Source organism: Syngnathus acus, chromosome 2 (genome assembly GCF_901709675.1).
Source record: "Syngnathus acus chromosome 2, fSynAcu1.2, whole genome shotgun sequence".
Classification (NCBI taxonomy): Eukaryota; Metazoa; Chordata; class Actinopteri; order Syngnathiformes; family Syngnathidae; genus Syngnathus; species Syngnathus acus.
The window spans coordinates 1,466,727-1,486,978 of NC_051088.1; the positions used below are offsets into that span (position 1 = coordinate 1,466,727).

Genomic DNA, 20,252 nt, shown 5'->3' on the forward strand with positions numbered 1-20,252 from the left:
CCATTTACCGTACAGTACATCAATAATATTTGTGTATGCAATAATGAACATTAAAATCTATTGGTATTTCAGAGAGTTGTATTAATCCTGTACCATACTGTACAAGGCTCGAAAAAAGCAGTTTCAGATTGCTGTTTGCGAAGTAATTTGGGTACATTGCCCCTAAAATAACGTCATTACAACGCAAAACTGCAACTGGGCCAGCGCATTGTAGACATTAAATGTGCTCAGTATAGTGTCTACATTATATTGGAATAATGTATGCGTTTGTTGTTTGTTTATATCTATAATTTATATCTAGCAGGCAAACGTATTTCCCTGCTATTAATCATCCATCCATTATTTGAACCAAAATAATATTGCCTTTTCATGACTTCAAAGGATTTCAGGATTTTAAACATTGTTGGATGATGTGTTATTTCAAATATTCTAATGCATTTTGATTGCTTTAAACTTGGCATCGCACATTGCAATTATGATTCTGATCATCATTTTTAGGAATGGGGCGACACACAAATCCCATGAAACGAGATGCCTCATGAGATTAAGTCCATGAGAGCAAGACAAGAAATTATAGTTGGTCTACTGCTTACATTCACACAAAACGACGGTCGCACAAAAGCAAAAGAAACTCGAAAATAAACAATAAATGACAAATAACAATACATAACAAAATCTAATGCAAAAGATAAAAGTCATGGCACTATTTGACAACATTAGGAGGTACTCTCCTACTCTTCCTAGAAGATGCTGTCCACAGAGCTGTTCCAGCGCACGACAATGTCCGCAATTAGTTAATGTGCGTTTGTGCCTTTAGACGTGACTCAAAAGTGCTGTTTCTGTTAAGCGTCGGTGAAAAAAAATAAACGATACGCCTGACACATATACAACCAAACATGATACATGGCCAACTTTAAGACCAGCCTAACCAGCGAGATAAACTGTGTGTGTCGCGAGCATTTATGTGTGGCTTAAAACTAGCTACTGTTGTAATGCCGCATCCATGTTGCGAGCGTTGTCTGTCACAACAGCGACTCTGTGATTTGGCTGAGGAAGTTGCAAATCAGTGACATCTGCTATATTCACCTGGTGTGGGTCTCATAAAGCCAAAAGAAAATTGATTTTGTGCTGTGCAAGGATGGGAAATCTTGTGGCGTTCTAATCCCGCAAAATCTTGTATCATGAGATCTCGTCCCATCCTTAATAATTATTATTAGCATTAGTAGTGGTAGTACGAGTGCTCTAGAGTTTAGGATTACCAAATGTCATTTTAAACTTCTTTGCAACAGGGGTTCCCTAAAATGTTTTTTTTCCCAAGCGTTTACTCTCACCTCCTGATGAAAACATTGCTCATGCATCCCGTCAGGTTGCTTAAACTCTGATCGGGCATGCCCCCCAAGAAGGTGCGGCCCTCCAAGCTAGCCACCAAGCCACTTCTCCTGGTGTCCAGCCAGACAGTCTCCTTGGACTTCTCCAGCACATCATTCATGTAAACACGCACACTGAGGAGGAAGTGAGTAGAGAATGCATAGACGTTAGTGCACCGATAAGGTGAACTCCCTCTATCTGGCATATAGTATATAGATACCCGTTGATTTTGTTGTAGATGGCCACGTAATGACTGTTGTTATCGTTGTATGTCTTCTGTGTCTTCACTTCGGTGTTGCCTGCTCTCACCACCACGTGACCTTCATGCAGAAACACCTGACAAATGCCATCCTGAACAAGGAGATGTGCCCACACAGAAACACAGAGGCACACACGCGCACACACACACGGCCACACACACACGGCCACACACATGCACACACACACGGCCACACACACACACATGGCCACACACACACACACGCACACACACGCATACACACACACATACACACACACGTACATGCGCACACAGTTAAGAAAGGCCATAAAAACATGCACCAGCAAACAGGAAGTGCAAGTGGCGTCACCTTGTCGTGATGGAAAAACATGAGTCCGTCCTTGTGCTCAGTCCTAAAGCTGAAACTGGCATAGAAATTGTTCCTAAATCCAGGAACATTGCTCAGCTCCATGTCCAGGTAGCTCTGACCCGAGAAGTGAGCCTCACGAGCCACCTGCGCATAACATATATTTCTTTTCACTCATGTTGCAGCCACTTAGTTAGCCTCAGCATTTATGTAAGTCACACCTCCCTTCAAGGTCTGACTACTATGATCCTATAGTGTTAAACTAAACTTGCTTCTAAGCTCAGAAACATTGCTCAGCTGAAAGTACAGATAGCTCTGACCAGAGAAGTGAGCTTCACGAGCCACCTGCACATAACATATAGTTTTTCTTCATAAATGTTGTAATTTTTATGTTACTGAGCAGCTCCACTCAGTTAGCCTCAGCGTTTAAGTCACACCTTCCGTACAAGGTCTGACCTACCATGATCCTATAGTGTTAAGCTGTATGGAATAACGATGCCACTAAATCTAATATTGATATTGTGGTGCATTGCATTGTTATCCGGGGGCTATGTCACATGAATTCTGAGTGTGGAGCTGGAAGCGCATGTGTCACATGCTTGTATTATCGCTGTGGATGTGGGTTGGACGGACTAGGTGATGGACGGTCCTAAAATACATACATATATCTCCAGTCAAGACTGTCCACAATCAAACGCGTATCCGGAGATATTTGCAAATCTCTACTTTAGCTGGAGTTTGTAGGAACCTTTGTTTTTTTAATTACAAAAAAAAATCCGGGGACATGTGGATGACAGAGCATATCACAGAAAATTATCTCCCATTTGAAAATACCCTGGCTACGTGTAGCCATTGGTATTATAACGACACCAGTCATGAACCTCACTGCACGTCACTGGTGTAGACAAGGCTAAAATAACTAAATCTGATGAAGGTTATTTAAATGCTGAGCCACAGCAAAAGAGCTGTGGACTGGATTATATAGCAAATTTATTGAAACCCTACTAATTTATGTGGAAAACCACTCATTTCCACATCTTGGCTTTATGGACGAGAAAAGAGCTAGCTTCTCTTATTCCAATTCAAACTATTTAAAGTACAGTGATCCCTCGCTACTTCGGTTCGTTTATCGTGGCTTCACTGCACCACGGATTTTTTCCAGCCAAAATAAAAAGTTGTTATAATAAGAGTTCTAAAAACATATTTGCAGTGTTGTACTTTGTTATAAAAGCAGTTGTTATAATAAAAGACTTCTAAAAACATATTTACAGTATTGTACCTAGTTATAAAAAGTTGTTATAATAATAAAAGAGTCCTAAAATCATATTTACAGTATGTATACTTTAGCTACAGCTACATATACATCTGCAAAATGACCACTAGAGGTCCCTGTTAACAACAGAACGTCACATCTACATGTTACACCCCCCCAAACACACACACACACACGCTCACACACACAGACGCAACACACACGCACACACACATTCACACACGCACACACACACACACACACACACACACACACACACACACACACACACACACACACACACACACACACACACACACACACACACACACACACACACACACACACACACGCGTATAGTATTTATATTTTCAATATTTATACAAGATTTTCTGTATGTTATTTATACTATTAATGTACAAACTGGATTCGGTTGAAGTTGGGAAATTGTGTAAAATATAAATAAAAACAAAATAAAATGATTTGAAAATCCTTTTCAACCAACAGCACAAAGACAACATATTTAATGCTCAAACTCATAAACTTTATTTTATTTTATTATTTTATTTTATTTTAACCTGTTCCTCCTTGCACAAAGCAGAAGATATCGGTCCTGCTGATGGGATGAGGACCGTCTACGGCCTTGTCCAGCTCCCCTAGAGTAACTGCCTGTCTCCTGGAATCTCCTCCATGCTCTGGAGATTGTACTGGGAGACACATCAAATCTTCTTGCAACAGCACGCATGGATGTGCCATCCTGGAGGAGTTGGACAATCTGCGCAACTTCAGGAGGGTTAAGAAATCGCCTCATGCTCCCAGTCGTGATAATAACTCTAGCTAAAGCCAACACTTGTGGAAAAACAGTTAAAAAAGATCAAGAGGGAGGAACTTGAAATGGCCTCCACCTGCAAAACCAGTCCTGTTTTGGGGACCATCTCATTGTTGCCCCTCTAGTGCACCGGTTGTAATTCCATCAACACCAAGGCAGCTGAAACTGATTAACAACCCCCTCTGCCACGTACCTGACCAAAACCTTATCAGAAAAGTGTAATTGAATTCATGCCATACCCTGATAAAAAACTGTTCCTTTAATTTTTTTGAGCAGTGTGTTTTCTCACGCAGTTAAGGAAAAAGTGGTGAACCTCGCCCCATCCTTGCTTGTGAATGACTGAGCATGTTTGGCGAGGCTCCTTTTACACCCAATCATGGTACCCACCTATTCCCAATTAGCCTGATTACATGTGGGAAGTTCCAAATAGGTGTTTGATGAGCTTTTCTCAGCTTTCTCAGTATTTTTTGCCACCTTTCCCAACTTCTACTGAACGTGTTGCAGCCATGAAATTCTAAGTTAATTATTATTTGGCAAAAAACAATGAAGTTTATCAGTTCGAACATTAAATATGTTGTCTTTGTAGTGTATTCAATTGAATATGGGTTGAGAAGGATTTTCAAATCGTTGTATTTTGTTTTTATTTACATTTTACACAATTTCCCAACTTCAACCGAATCCGGTTTGTATTATTTACGTCTGAAACTATTATTTAATGTTCTAATAATAACATATGCACTTGCCGTATTTTCTGCCCTAAAAGGCGCACCTAAATACCTAAAATTTTCTCAAAAGCCGACAGTGTGCCTTATAGTCCAGTGCGCCTTATATATGGATCAATTGATGAATTTGTTGATCCATACTGGTTGTACACAGTGCTCTGCCAAAATGTTTCAGTACGTTTTAGTACGACTAGTAAATTACAAGGTCGCATCGCTTCCCAACATTACGGTAACTGTAGTCAGGGGGCGTCACCGAATAGCTGTTGTACGCGCGAGGCTATTTCATTTCAAAATAGGCTGCTCCGTTAATGTTTCGAGTAAATTTACGGATTGATATGGAAGGGAAACATAGGTAAGCAGTACCAATGTGTTAGATCGAACTTTAGTCAGTTCCGATCATTTTATAGGAGATCGTTTGAGAAACGCGATTGTTTACACTTTGCTGAGGCTCATGGGAGATTGCGAGCTGAGGCTCGTGGGACTTTGCGGATGGTTAATGCTATAACGATAGCTGCTATACGTACCAGGCTATTTCATGTCAAAATAGGCTGCTCTGTTAATGTTTCGAGTAAATCTACGGATCGCTATGGAAGGGAAACATAGGTAAGTAGTACCAATGCGTTAGATCGAACTTTAGTCAGTTCCGATCATTTTATAGGAGATCGTTTGAGAAACGCGATTGTTTACACTTTGCTGAGGCTCATGGGAGATTGCGAGCTGAGGCTCGTGGGACTTTGCGGATGGCTAATGCTATAACGATAGCTGCTATACGTACCAGGCTATTTCATGTCAAAATAGGCTGCTCTGTTAATGTTTCGAGTAAATCTACGGATCGATATGGAAGGGAAACATAGGTAAGTAGTACCAATGCGTTAGATCGAACTTTAGTCAGTTCCGATCATTTTATAGGAGATCGTTTGAGAAACGCGATTGTTTACAGAGGGCTCGTTGGTTATTGGCTAGTGGATGCATACCGCAACCCTAGTCAACCTCAGTTTGTTGCAGTATAGCTTCTATTTTATGCGCCTTATAATCCGGTGCGCCTTATATATGGACAAAGTTTTAAAATGGGCCGTTCATTGAAGGTGCGCCTTATAATCCGGTGCGCCTTTTAGGGCGGAAAATACGGTAAATGGTTTCATATACATTTATTGACACACAAAACATGTACAGATGAGAGGGTGACCCTACTTTGCGGATTTCACTTATCGCGGGGTGGTTTTGGAACCAATTATCCGCAATAAACGATGGATTACTGTATCTCGGGTTCTTATTCATGAAAGCTAAGAGGAGCTATGGGCAGAGCTTGGAGAGACACCTCTCTGCCAATCCTGATCCCTCATCAGTGTGGAAAGGCCTGCAGAGCATCACGGGCTTTAAGAGACCAATCCCCCACCCCCCCACCGACCCGTCCTGTGGAGAACCCAAGGCTTGCAAACCAGCTGAACAGGTTTTACTGCAGGTTTGAACGGTCCAACCACAGAACAGGACCTCCTGCTTCACAATCAACATCCACACCTCCTCCCACAATCCCCCTGTTCACACCTCCATTGCCGTTATCACCTACTCTCTCTCTTTCAGAAGCCACGTCCGCACTTCAGATCCGCGAGGAGGAGGTGTGTCAGATGTTCCGGAGATAAAAGGTCTGGAAGGCACCAGGCTCAGACGGCGTGTCCCCCTCCTCCCTGAAAGTATGTGCTGAACAACTGGCACCCACCTTTGCAGGGATCTTCAACCATTCCCTGGAGCTGTGTGAGGTGCCCTCGTGGTTCAAAAGCTCCACCATCGTACCGGTGGCCAAGAAGCTCACCATCACAGGATTGAATGATTACAGACCTGTAATCACCCAGCTCGCGATGCCTGCCTCCACCTGTCAGTGGATCATCAGCTTCCAGACCAACAGAAAACAGCAGGTGAGACAGGGGGCCCTTAACATCCGACACCCGGACCACCAGCACTGGCACCCCCCAGGGGTGTGTACTCTCCCCGTGGCTCTTCTCTCTCTACACCAACGATCGCTCCTCAGGCGACTCTTCTGTGAAGCTCCTGAAGTATGCGGACAACACCACTCTCATCGGACTGATCCGGGACGGTGACGAGACTGCGTACAGACAGGAGGTCAAGCGGCTGGTCCACTGGTGCAGCCAAAACCACCTGGAGCTGAACCCGCTCAAGACCGTGGAGATGATAGTGGACTTCAGGAGAGACCCATCGACACTTCCACTCCTCACCATCCTCAGTAATGCTACTCCCACCACTGACACCTTCAAGTTCCTGGGATCCATAATCTCCCGAGACCTGAAATGGGCCGGCCACATAGACTCTGTCCGGAAGGCCCAGCAGAGGTTGTGCTTTCTGAGACAGTTCAAGAAGTTCAACCTGCCGCAGGAGCTGCTGAAGACCTTCTACACTGCCATCATCCAGTCTATCCTCTGCACCTCCATCACTGTCTGGTTTGGATCAGCCACCAAACAAGACAAGTGCAGACTGTAACGGACAATCAGGTCTGCGGAAAAGATAATTGGGACCAACCTCCCATCTATCCAAGACTTGTACCTGTCCAGGACCAGGAAACGTGCAAGTAACATCTCTGCAGACCCTTCTTACCCAGGTCACAGTCTGTTCAAACTACTCCTCTCCGGACGGCATTACAGAGTTCTGTACGCCAAAACCAGCAGACACAGACACAGCTTCTTCCCCCAGGCTGTCGCTCTGATGAACTCACACCACTCATAGAGACTCAGAGACATCACTGTGCAAGAACATCCTGCTCTCGCCACTTAAATGTTGTTAGTTCCCTGAATGTTGTCAGTCACTTAAATGTTGTACAAAGGCTGAGGTCAACCGGAGTCAAATTCCTTTGGCATGCACAAACTTGGTCAACAAAGCTGATTCTGATTCTGGTGAATGCAGGAAGATGAGGCGGGAGATTGACAGATGGACTGTTTCCAGCGTTTGCAGTAATGTGGTCTCAATATAGGTCTGTTGTGGTGAAGAAGGAGCTGAGCCGGAAGGCAAGGATCTCGACTGCCGGCTGATCTAATTTACTTCCCTCACCTATGATCATGAGCTGTGGGTCGAGATTGAAAGAATAACCCAGATAGAAGAAGAAAGAAAGAAGATCTAGGAGGGGACTGTCAAGCTGCTGCTCCTATGCTAAGGAACAAGGTTATGATAGTCAAAAAAAACAATTGAAAACTAAATTAAAAAATTTTTTTTTTATAATAAATTCAAAATGTTTTAAAAAAAACTGAAAACTAACTCAAAACGACATCTTTCTAAAATCAACTAAAACTCACTATAATTATAGCAAACATTCCTTTTTCATCTTCGTCAATTAATATCCTACTTAATGCTTTGGGGGTCAGTTCAAATGTATTTATTTCAGAATTGCTGTGCGTCTGTACAGAACAGGGAAGGTCAAATAGTTGTTTGAAAATTGTGGTTCATTGTACTTTATTGCATATTAGTTAATTACATGTAATGACTTTGTCTATATGTGTTCTGTGGCTTACTGGTGACCAGTCCAGATTTCACCCTGACTGTTGCCCAAAGTTAGCCCAGACGGATTCCAGAACACCTGTCATCCAAATGAGGGCAAGCACTATAGAAATGTTTTTGGTGTTCCTACCAGCAGGTCACTGTCACATCCAAAACTGACTCCGGAGCTTGTCATCCTTTTCAGGTCAATATGGGAATTCTGAGCTTTGACGTTCCGGAAACATCCCTTTAGAGAGCCCTGGTGAGGAAATAAGGGCCGCAACCTGCACATAACACACAACAAAACACACCTTGAAGCACGTCCTGTCAAAAGCAATGCTAAATTGTGTCTTTGTGTGTGATGGTGTTTATCTATGTGTGATTGCAACTTGTATTTGTATGCATTTGCATTCATATTCATCACGTTTTTGGGGATATATCTTTCCGTAGACACTCCTCCTGTGGTCTAAGAACTGAAAATCTGAAAAGTGACACACACTCACATGCACACGCACACACACACGCACATGCACACGCACACACACACACAGGCACACACGCGCACACACACACACACACGCACACACGCACACACACACACACACACACACCCTCCGTAAGCCTTTTCGTGGTGGAGGGGTTTGCATGTCCTAATGATCCTCGGATGTCTGGGGATGTATGCCCCTGACAGGGTCACCCATGGCAAAAGGGTCGTAGATGAGGGATCAGATAAAGCAGATCCCCCATAGATACCTTATGATAATAAAAAGAAATGAACTAAGTTTTCCCTTGCTCGGATGTGGGTCACCGGAGCCCTCCTCTGGAGCCAGGCCTGGAGGCGGAGCTCGAAGACGAGCGCCTGGTGTCTGCAACTGGTGTGTGAGGAAGATAGGTTCCGACGAGACACAGTTGGACTTGACTCCACACACAACTTGGGTTCTGGTACCAGTCCTCTCGAGATGTGTTGGTCTCTCTTCCACTCTGGAGTTGCCCACGGTGAGAGGCGCCAAGCAGATGTGGGCATACTTATTTCTCCCCGGCTAGGCACCTGGACATTGCAGTTCACCCCAGTGGACAAGAGGATAGCCTCTATGAGTCCTGACTGTTTGTGCCTATGCACCAAGCAGCAGCTCAGATACCCACTCTTTTTGGAGTCCTTGGAAGGAGTGCAAGAGAGTGCTCCTGGGGACTCGATCGTTCTGCTGGGTGACTTCAGTGCTCACGTGGGCAATGACAGTGAGACCTGTGATTGGGAGGAATCCATGTGGTGTCCTATTATTGGACTTCTGTGCTCGACATGGATTGTCCATAATGAACACCATAATCAAACATAAGGGTGTTCATATGTGCACTTGGCACCAGGACACTCAAAGCCAGTTCAATGTTCGACTGTCGTCGTGTCATCGGATTTGCGGCCGCATGAAGGGAGGGGCGGAGCTGTCAACCTGTGTTGGCAAGATGCCGGTTCGACTTAGCAAACCCAAATGTATTGTGAGGATTTGCTGGGAACATCTGGTCCAGTCAGAAAGAGCTTCAACTCCCATCTTCGGCAGAGCTTTGCCCACATCGTAGCTGTGGCCGGTGGTCGGTGCCTGTCGTGGCGGCAACCCCCAAACCCGATGGTGGACACCAGCGGTAAGGGATGCTATCAAGCTGAAGAAGGAGTCCTATCGGGCCTTTTTGGCTTGTAAAACTGCAGAGGCAGCCGACCGTTATCGGATGGCCAAGCGGAACGCAGCCCCTGCGGTTCCTGAGGACGTTGTGAGTCGGTGGGGAGAATACTTACAATTGCACTGACACACTTCCATTGTGGAAGCAGAGCCTGGGGACTCTGAGGTGGGCTCTCACATCTTGTCCACCATCAGGAGGGGGAAGCAGTGCACTGCTAACACTGTGTATAGTGGAGATGGGGTGCTGCTGACCTCGACTTGGGATGTCGTGAGTCGGTGGGGAGAATACTTCCATTCCATTGAGGAGGCAGAGCCTGGAGACTCTGAGGTGGGCTCTCCCATCTCTGGGGTTGAAGTCACTGAGGTAGTTAAAAAGCTCCTTGGTGGCAAGGCCCCAGGGATGGATGAGATCCGCCCTGAGTTCTTAAAGAATGGATGTTGTGGGGCTGTCCTGGCTGACAGCATCACGTGGACATCGGAGACAGTCTCTCTGGATTGACAAACTGGGGTGGTGATCCCCCTTTTTAAGATGGCAGGAGGGTGTGTTCCAACCACAGAGGAATCACACTCCTCAGCCTCCCTGGTAAGGTGTATTCAGGGGTGCTGGAGAGGATGGTTCGTTGGGAAGTCAAATCTCGGATTCAGGAGGAACAGTATGGTTTTTGTCCTGGCCGTGGAACAATGGACCAGCTCTATACCCTCAGCAGGATCCTCGAAGGTGCATGAGAGTTTGCTAAACCAGTCCACATGTGTTTTGTGGACTTGTAGAAGGCATTCGACCGTGTCCCTTGGGGAGTTCTGTGGGGGGTGCTTCGAGAGTATGGGGTACCACATCTACTGATAAGGGCAGTTCGGTCCCTGTATCACTGATGTAAGAGTTTGGTCCGCATTTATGGTAGTAAGTTGGATTGGTTTCTGGTGAAGGTTGGACTCCGCCAAGGCTGTGCTTTGTCACCGATTCTGTTCATAACTTTTATGGACAGAATTTTTAGGAGCAGTTGAGGTGGTGAGGGGACCCAATTGGCAGCCTTAGGATCGCATACCTGCTTTTTGCAAATGTTGTGGTGCTGTTGGCTTCTTCACACCATGATCTCCAACACTCAATAGAGCGGTTTGAAGCCGAGTGTAAAGCGGTCGAGATGAAAATGAGCACTTCCAAATCTGAGACCATGCTCCTTAGTCGGAGAAGGGTGGAATGACCTCTCCGGGTCAGGGATGAGTTCCTGCCCAAAATAGAGGAGTTCAAGTATCTTGGGGTCTTGTTCATGAGCGAAGGCAGTGTGGAGGGTGAGATCGACAGGCGGATTCATGTTGGGTCTGCTGTGATGTGGACTCTGTACAGGTCTGTTGTGGTAAAGCGGGAGCTGAGCTGGAAGCCGAAGCTCTAGATTTACTGGTCGATCACGTTCCTGCCCTCACTTATGGTCATGAGCTATGAATCGTGACCGGAAGAAAGAGATCCCGAATAGAAGCGGCTGAAATGAGTTTCCTCGGCAGGGCGTCTGGGCTCTTTCTTAGAGTAGGGTGAAAAGCTCAATCATCCGTGAGGGACTCAGAGTTGAGCGACTGCTCCTCCACGTTGAGAGGTGCCAGATGAGGTGACCCGAGCATCTCATGAGGATGTCTCCTGGACGCCTCCCAGTTGAGGTGTTCTAAGCGTGTCCCACTGGCGGGAGACCCCGGGGACGACCCAGGCCACGCTAGAGAGACTATGTCACCTTGGTATCCCCCAGGATGAGCTGGCAAAGTGGCTGGGGAGAGGGCTTCCCTTCAAAAGCTGCTGCCCCCGCGAGAGACACACATAGCTAAAGCTTAATTTTACGCGGACTTTACGCCAGAATTTGGGAATCGCCGTAATTACGAAACCACGTTGTACAGAAAGTTTTGTATTTTTGAAAGAAATGTTTCAGGCAGCCAAAGCGGTCCTTTGTCAAGTTCATTTTTTCATTAGGCCTGTTGTTGGGCAGCTAAGGGTTCCGTTCGCCGTTCGTCACCGTGAATGCTCCCCCTACATCGAAGTCTGTTGACATATTAAAAGAGACACAATACGCAGATGACAATATCAGGTGGACTGAGTAAGTCATTTTGATGCTATGTGAATTGGACGGAAGAGAGACTGCATGGTAGAGAACGCGTAATTAACACCAGAAGCAGAACGGCTACGGTGCGGTCTTCGGCTGAACACCACAAGGAATAGAAAGCATTGGAGTCAAGGAGTCAATTCATACTGGCTGCTGTGCCCCAGCAGAATGTCGCCGCCTTTCGCTTGCCTTCCGCAAGCCTTGTATTTCTTTCGGACGCCGCATGCGTATTTTCATGAAGGTGAAGAAATTACATGGCTCAGACAGGAAATCGGGCATTGGTGTACGAGGTGGATCCGATATATACGTATATAATATATATATATATATATATATTTTTTTTTTGAAGTTGAAGTTTATTTTTGAACATGAGATCGACCAAACACAAAATCATTTTTTTCACATTTTCACATAATTTCATGTTATGCCAATAAGACAAATAAATCAACATGTTCAAAAAAGGAGAAGGAAGAAGCTATTGCTTGTTTTTTCCTACCCCTTTTATACATCATAATTCTTAACATGGTTGCTGATTAGTTTTTTCGAGGTACAGAAACTTGATTTATCGGAGGAAGATAATTTCGGAAATGAAAAACAGTTTATACAATAATATTCTGGAAAGAAAAATGAATAAATAAGATATGGACTACCGTTTTTTTCCGTGTATAATGCGCCCCCATGTATAATACGCACCCTAAAAATGGCATGTTGATGCTGGAAAAAAGCCTGTACCCATGTATAATACGCACCCAATTTTTTTTTTTTTTTTTTTTTTTTTTTTTTTAAGTCCCAATGATCGTCACACACGCAGGGAGGCAATGGGTCCCATTTTTATAGTCTTTGGTATCGTCTTAACTAGGCTGGATGTATATTTTTTTGTTGGTGTTGATTTCTCCGACTGCCCATAAAGGCACCACCGCGATCAGATGAAAAGAGAGGAAAGTGACGTGCGGACATGTGAAAAAGGCGGCTCTGTATGGGAGAGACGTTGAAGAGGAATAAAAACACCCTTGGAAACCAAAACTTGCCCCTCGTGACTCGGAGCCGCAACAAATGTTTCGGATTTGTGTAGGGTACATTGTGAAAGCAAACGAGCAGGTGATCGAGCAAGCGTCTGATACGAGAGCATTGCGTTCGTATGGAGCGTGTTTGAAGTGAACAGCAGAGACGAAAGGAACAAGGCAAAGTGTTGTGAAATAAAATATTACCTGTAATACGCATTTTGTTATTTGCTGATTGTATTAAACCAGTGGTTCCCAAAGTGGGCGGTACCGCCCCCCTGGGGGCGGTGGAAAGATCTGGGGGGGCGGTGAGGAAGAAAGGGGCGGTAGGGGGGCGGCAGTCGATTTGTACACAACACGCCGCTCTGGCCCAGTCAGATCCGACAGCATAGACTACAAAAGCAAAAGCTCAGGTTTGTAATTTCAAGCTTGTAATGGTCAGAATTTTATCTTATAATAAAAACCGCATTCTGGCGGTCAACATCATCTTGAGTTCAAGTCAACATGAAATTGGGGACTCGCCAGAACGCGCCGTGTTGTGTTGTGTTGAGCTGGTTAGGGCAGTGGTCCCCAACCACCGGGCCGCGGACCGGTACCGGTCCGTGGGTCACTTGGTACCGGGCCGCCAAGCCGCACAGAATATTTTCTTTTATCGACGATCAATTAATTCAGGTCAAGACACTCGTCCCGGTCACGTGACATGTTTCCCCAGTCGAGCCCGCAAAGCTAATATGTGGCGACAGGCTAACTAACCAGGCAGTGAAGCATTCAAAACTGCTTCAACACATGGAGACCAAGCATCCTGCAATAAAAGACAAACCTTAAATCACTTCGGGTGTCATTGTCTCCGATTACGTCTAGATGGGACCGGCTCGTTTCTGAGAAACAAACTCAGTGCTCCCACTAATTCAACGTAATGGTAATGATATTATAAATGTATTATTTATTTATTTATATAAATGTATTATTTATTTATATAAATGCCTGGGGGGGGGCGCTAGGAATTCACTGGGGAGCCAAAGGGGGCGCCAGCCTGCAAAAGTTTGGGAACCACTGTATTAAACTATCACATTCATTGTCAGTCAAGAAGAGAAGAGGACTATTATCCCTTCTTTGACGAAATGACCAGAGCACAGTACAAACACACTATTGTCGGTCAGTTTTGTTGTACCATGATTTTCTTAAAAAAAAAAAAAAAAAAAAAAAAAAATTTTGTTTGAAAAAAATTAAAAAAAAATTTGTACCCATGTATAATGCGCACCCCAGATTTTAGGACAATAAATTAGTTAAATTTTGCGCATTATACACGGAAAAAAACGGTATATAGCTGAAAACAGACAAGCAAAATATTTCAATTACTATAATTTTCTAGTGTAAAGTTTTTAAAGTGTTCTTTGAATTGGGCAATGTGTTTACTTTCTTTGATCGTTACAGGTAAATTATTCCATAGCTTTACCCCATTGACAGATATGCACATGCTTTTGAGGGTGATGCGCACCTTAGGTTGTAAAAGATTCCCTCTCCTTCTTAGATTGTAATCACTTTCTCTTTCTATTAACCATTTTTGTATATTATTAGGGAGTAATTTTTTTTTAGCTTTATAAATAATTTGTGCGGTCTTGAAATCTACCAAATCCATAAATTTTAACGTTTGAAATTTAATAAATAAATTATTTGTGTGTTCACAATAGCCAACATTGTTGATAATTCTAATTGTCTTTTTCTGCATTGTGCATACCGTCTTTAGGGTGGTTTTGTAGGTATTACCCCATACCTCAACACCGTAGGACATGTAAGGAAGAAACAGCGAGCAGTATAAATTGTACATTGTTTTCTGGTTCAGTAAGCGTCTGACTTTACAAAGTATACCCATGGTCTTTGCCAATTTTGAACAGATGCGTTTGACTTGCGGTTTCCAGCTGAGACTGTGGTCAACTATTACTCCCAGAAAGGAGTTTTCATAAACTCTATCTAATCTGGTGTTATCACACAATACTTCAATAGTTATGTCTTCTGGGATTTTTCGTTTCCCAAAAATCATAAAATTGGTTTTCTTTATGTTAAGAGATAATTTATTTGAGTCAAACCACAGTTTTAGCTTGGCAAGCTCATCAGAGACAGTCTTCATTAGTTGTTGTAAATTCTCTCCTTCACAAAAGATATTTGTGTCATCAGCAAAAATGACAAATTTCAAAATATTAGAGGTGTTAATTATATAATTAATATATAATATGAATAATTTTGGTCCCAATATTGATCCTTGTGGAAAACCGCAGGTTATATTTAAAAGCATTGACTTTTTCTCTCCCATCTGCACGGACTGTTGCCTATGTTCTAAGTAGCTTTTTATCCAACTGAACGCTATTTCCCTAATCCCATACCTTTCCAGTTTTTGAAGCAAAATGTCATGATTAATTGTATCAAAGGCCTTTTTAAGGTCAATAAAAACTCCTATGGCAAACTTCTTGTCGTCAATGCTTGTTGACAGTTCTTCCACAAGGTCAATTAAAGCTAAAGATGCAGATCGCTTTGGCCTAAAACCATATTGACTATCAGTTAATATCTCACACTTATCAATGAGAAATTACATGGCTCAGACAGGAAATCGGGCATTGGTGTATGAGGTGGATCCGGTATATTTTAAAATAGAACCATTCTGCGAACTCGTTTTTTTTTAATTGATGAAAATATCACCTTTCATTTCAGCTAACTACATAGCTTGGCATGAATCAGACATTAAAGGCAACAAATGAGTTCGAAATAAACAAAACATGACAAAATACCACTATATAAACACAAAACGTTATTACCCATGGTAGAAGAGCCCCAATCCCAAAATAATGTCCCAAAAGCGTATCAATGTGAACTAAAGGATGGCTATAGTTTACAAATACCTTTCTTTTATCGCGTGAACTAAATTCTTCAGCGTGATCTTGTTTTGTGGGCGGAGATTTCCAGAGATGCAACGCAGCTGGTCGCTGCCGGTGTGAATTGCAGTCGAGGGTCTTCTGCGGAACAACTGCACCACAGCCGTTCCACACTCAGTGTGAATTAGGCATAAAGTAGCTCGTTCCACTACAACAAAATCTTGATTTCTGGAGAAATTGCGTGTGAAGGCAAAGAAGTTGAATAAAAACTTGGGGAATGTTATGGATGATCAGTAGTTATAAGCTGAATAGATTAAAAGTGGAACCGTTTAAATCTGTCAAGAAATGTGGGAATTAGAGAGGGCCCTGAACTGGTCGCCACCCAGTCACAGGGCACACATACAGAACAACCATTCACACCCACTTGCACACCGCCATTGAACAGGACGGTGCCCATTTGTATATTAGTGGTGTCAGTTAATCGGGTTATTAGTACGATTAAGCCAACCTCCTTTTAATGCCACCAATTTTTTTAGTCACGCGATTAAGGCCTAATAAAATTTGTACTCTTTTCACGTATTGTAGCAGCAGAAAAACTACAACACTTCACTGGATTTTGCAAGACTGCAAATAAACATCAAGCACGCCACACTGGTGACACTAGTCTTGGCTTGTTGTGCAGAAATGTCATCTGTTTTTAGAAATAAAAGCATCATGGTGAACGGTCTGTTAATTCTTTCTTGAGAAATCAGAAAACGGGTTAATATGGTGAATCAAGACCGTTATATTGCTGCTCAGTTAAAAACAAACTAGGTTTGTTGCACCATAGGCTGAGTCCTTGTTTACATTTTATACGCATATTATATTATATTTTTTAGATTGCCCAAATTTTGAATTCTTAACCACTGTTGAGGGGCTGTTTGTGTGACTCTTTTATAAATTGAATCCAATTCAATAAAAAATGTGTCTGCAAAAGAAAATCAACCCTCTTCTTCATATTAAGGGTATCAACATTTGCTAAAATAATGGATCAGGAAAAAAATCAAGGGATTTTTTACAATAATTAAAATGTGCAATTAATTAATTAACACAATTAGATTAAGTTGGAACTTAACACGATATAAAAAAATAACACAATTAATCATGAGTGTCAAGTCAATGCGCAAACTTTTCAAATATGGCCCATTGAGATAGCCATAGGCTGCAGTGGTTCATCACTTTCTTGTTGCGCTGCATTACTGTGCTCCTCCCTGAGTCTTTCACATTTAGATTTGTACCACCTACCTCAAGTGTGCACTCTTTGCCTGTCAGCCCATAGTCGTTTGTAATTACTAGCCACAAATACGTACATAATCAAAATTTGTGTGAAGGACCATGAAATGATTATGTACATTATGGGAGAAGTCATTTCCAACCAGTGACTCTGGGGGAGTCACTCATGCGCCAAGTCACATTTTTTGAGGGGCGGGGACAAGTCATGTTTTCAGCACATCGACGTCTAAAGAGACGTTCGTATTTTAAAGTTGGAACTACAGTATAATAGAATTAAGATTGGTTGTACAGTACATAGTAAAACAACTGTTTTGTACTGGGAAAAAAAAAAAAAGAAACACTTGGAGTGGCAACAGGCTGTGTGAAGCAGAGGTACAACTAATGCAGGAAATCCCTAGATTTTGAATTGCTGTATTGAGTCAGCTTTATATTTCATTTAAGTGCTTTTGTATTGAATGTCTGAATAATGCACCTGGCCTAAGTACCGTATTGGCCCGAATATAAGACGACCCTGATTATAAGACGACCCCCTCTTTTTCAAGACTCAAGTTTGAAAAAAGATTTTTTGAACACCAATTTTAATTTTTATACAGAAAATAATTACAGTATATCTGAAAGAAATGATTATAACAATATATTTGAGAGAAAAAGCATGTTATTTTGCCTCATTCAAATCATCACATCTTAATATCTGAACATTTAAATAAGTAAACTAAAGTGCAATCACATTTGTAAATGAATGGCTTCTGGTTTTTGAAATGTAATTAAACCAATCTACTGTGATAAAACAACAAAATTGCAATAACTGCATTAACCATCAAAGTGAAGTCTAACTGTAACTGTAGTCTTAAAACAAATCTGAATAAGGATAAACATTGCACGATAATAATGCAAACTGCTACCGCCATTGTTGGGGAGCCTGAGGACTGTATAGGGGGTTGGCTCGGATGGTTATGCTCTTTTCGCCCCAATAAAATAATAATAATAATAATGCAAACTGGTTTAAACTTGAGATCTGTCATGAAGAACATTACTCCTCACAAACATCCTCTGCCTCGCTGTGCTCAGTGTCACTGTCCTCGTACGCGCACACACTCCTGTCGAGCACTTGAAAGCGGCCGCCCGGAGGACCATGGAAAGCTTTTATCTGATTGTGAGCATTTTTTAGGTGATCTTTTTGAGCTCTCCATCTCCCTACATTACACTCTGTGACACCATATTTCACAGCCGCTTTGCAATTGTTTGAAGACTCTGCCTCATTTATTACCATCATCTTGAAGTTTGCATCATAACAATCTCCTCAGCTGCCGGTTAACCTGGCCGATCTTTGACCCACTTTTCTCCAGATTGTCACTACGTTTCTCCATTTTCTGTTATCTCTTCTCTTATCTTTTTCTCTTTTCTTGCTTACCTCTATTTTTATTTTTATTCCTTGTGACACGGGTTCGCTTTGGCCTGGGGAGTTAAATTCAGCATTCGCTTTAAACATATCTGGCGCCATCTAGCGTTGTGAATGGATATTATGTCTAGACCCTGACTGTAAGACGACCCCCACTTTTTCAGTCTTATTTCAATGCAAAGAATATCGTCTTATATTCGGGCCAATGCGGTAGTTTGCTGATGTGCTTGATCTTTTTTTTCTAGAATATTTCATTTATTAAGCACATATTAAAGTTTTTAAGTGTGAATGCACATCCACAATAGCGTTGGTTTCTCTCTCATTGTCAGTGTGCGCAGCAAAAACAATGTTAATAAAGTTATTCATCATATTTCTTCTTTTGTTTTCAATAATGTTACTAATAAGACAATGTTATATCAATGAGTACTTATGACAATTTTCATTGACAAATTATACTATCAGCGATGGAGAGTTGGGGCGGGGCAAAATATTTCCTTCATCCTTGGAATGACGTAATAGAAAATCCTTAAATAATTGTGAAGCCCTGATATCTATACTGGAGTGTTTCCAAACCACGGAGGGATATGTTCAGCAGTGGCGGGAGAAATTGTCCAATATTAATTACGGAGTGAGTTACCAACAGGATCCCCCAAACCACTGGTCCATTAGCGCAAGGCCTGGTCAGCCACTTGCTAATCGCGCGTGGCTAAACAGCGAATTTTGACATTTCCTATTGTGTCTGATTGTGCTGCATCGGCACATGGTTCAGCTGCTGCGTGAGATTGATAGTATTGACGCTCTGACAGCTGTGGTGCCTTTGAGGAGTGACGAAAACCCCGTCATGTAGTTTGACGGGAGAACGTGGATTTATTCGGCCGAACACAGACGAGTCGTGACACCTTCATTGATAACTGATTAAATGGTTAACTGAAAAGCGTTCAAATCCCATTTAACAAGGTGATATTTAACCATGGACAATGCACATTTTATTACTCAATTCAAAATCGAACAGGATTCCTGTATTTTTTACGGTTGGTGTGATATGATTTAAGAAGAACAAAATGTTGAACAACAGTAAATACTGTACGTACATCTAAATAATTCACAGAAAAGGTGATTATTTGAACTAATCGAGGCTGTGGCATACACACATGCAAATATGACAGAATAGTACCTCACTTTGGCCCATGAAAAACAAGTGTGAGTGTGGGAGCTTGTGTGTGTGTGTTCGCAAGCGCGGGAGTGTTTTTGACCTGTCAGGCAAGTTGTGTTCAGGGACTCCTCCCAGAAAGTATGTGCGTCCAAAGGCTGGGATGTTCTCAGAAAAAAATTGCGTGAAGAGTTGGATGCGGTTGCTCCTCACCACCACTCGATACGGAGGAGATCGCAGGATGATGATCTCCAACTAAACAATTCCACAATCAATTAATTAACTTCAGTGCTTTAAACCGATTGGCTAATACGTTAAGTACACCTGCAAATAGGAACAGGTTAATTTCACACTTGAAGTTATATGACACCCAACTCAACGGCAACAATTTATACTTTTGTGTTCATGCAGTAATAATGTTAATTAATTTAATCATAAAATCTCTTATTGTGTTCTGTTTTTGCTCAGTTGGACAAACGATCTTTGGATTTATCCATATATCAAAAGTTTGGGGTCACCCAGATCTTTTGATATATACATACAGTCAAACCTCGGTTTTCGACCCCAATCCGTT

The 20,252-nt window shown here is 42.6% G+C and overlaps 1 protein-coding gene across 3 annotated transcripts in view; it reads right to left on the minus strand.

Moving 5' to 3' along the window:
- Positions 1–20,252, minus strand: part of lama5 (laminin, alpha 5) — a 380,553-nt gene that overhangs the window by 13,110 nt on the left and 347,191 nt on the right. For all 3 annotated transcript variants that reach the window (XM_037245878.1, XM_037245877.1, XM_037245876.1), the window contains 5 exons: positions 19,782–19,933; positions 8,390–8,522; positions 1,959–2,102; positions 1,589–1,719; positions 1,332–1,502 (listed from right to left, as the gene is read on the minus strand). In XM_037245878.1, coding sequence (XP_037101773.1) covers positions 1,332–1,502; positions 1,589–1,719; positions 1,959–2,102; positions 8,390–8,522; positions 19,782–19,933 — 731 coding nt within the window. The remainder of the gene's footprint in view (positions 1–1,331; positions 1,503–1,588; positions 1,720–1,958; positions 2,103–8,389; positions 8,523–19,781; positions 19,934–20,252) is intronic.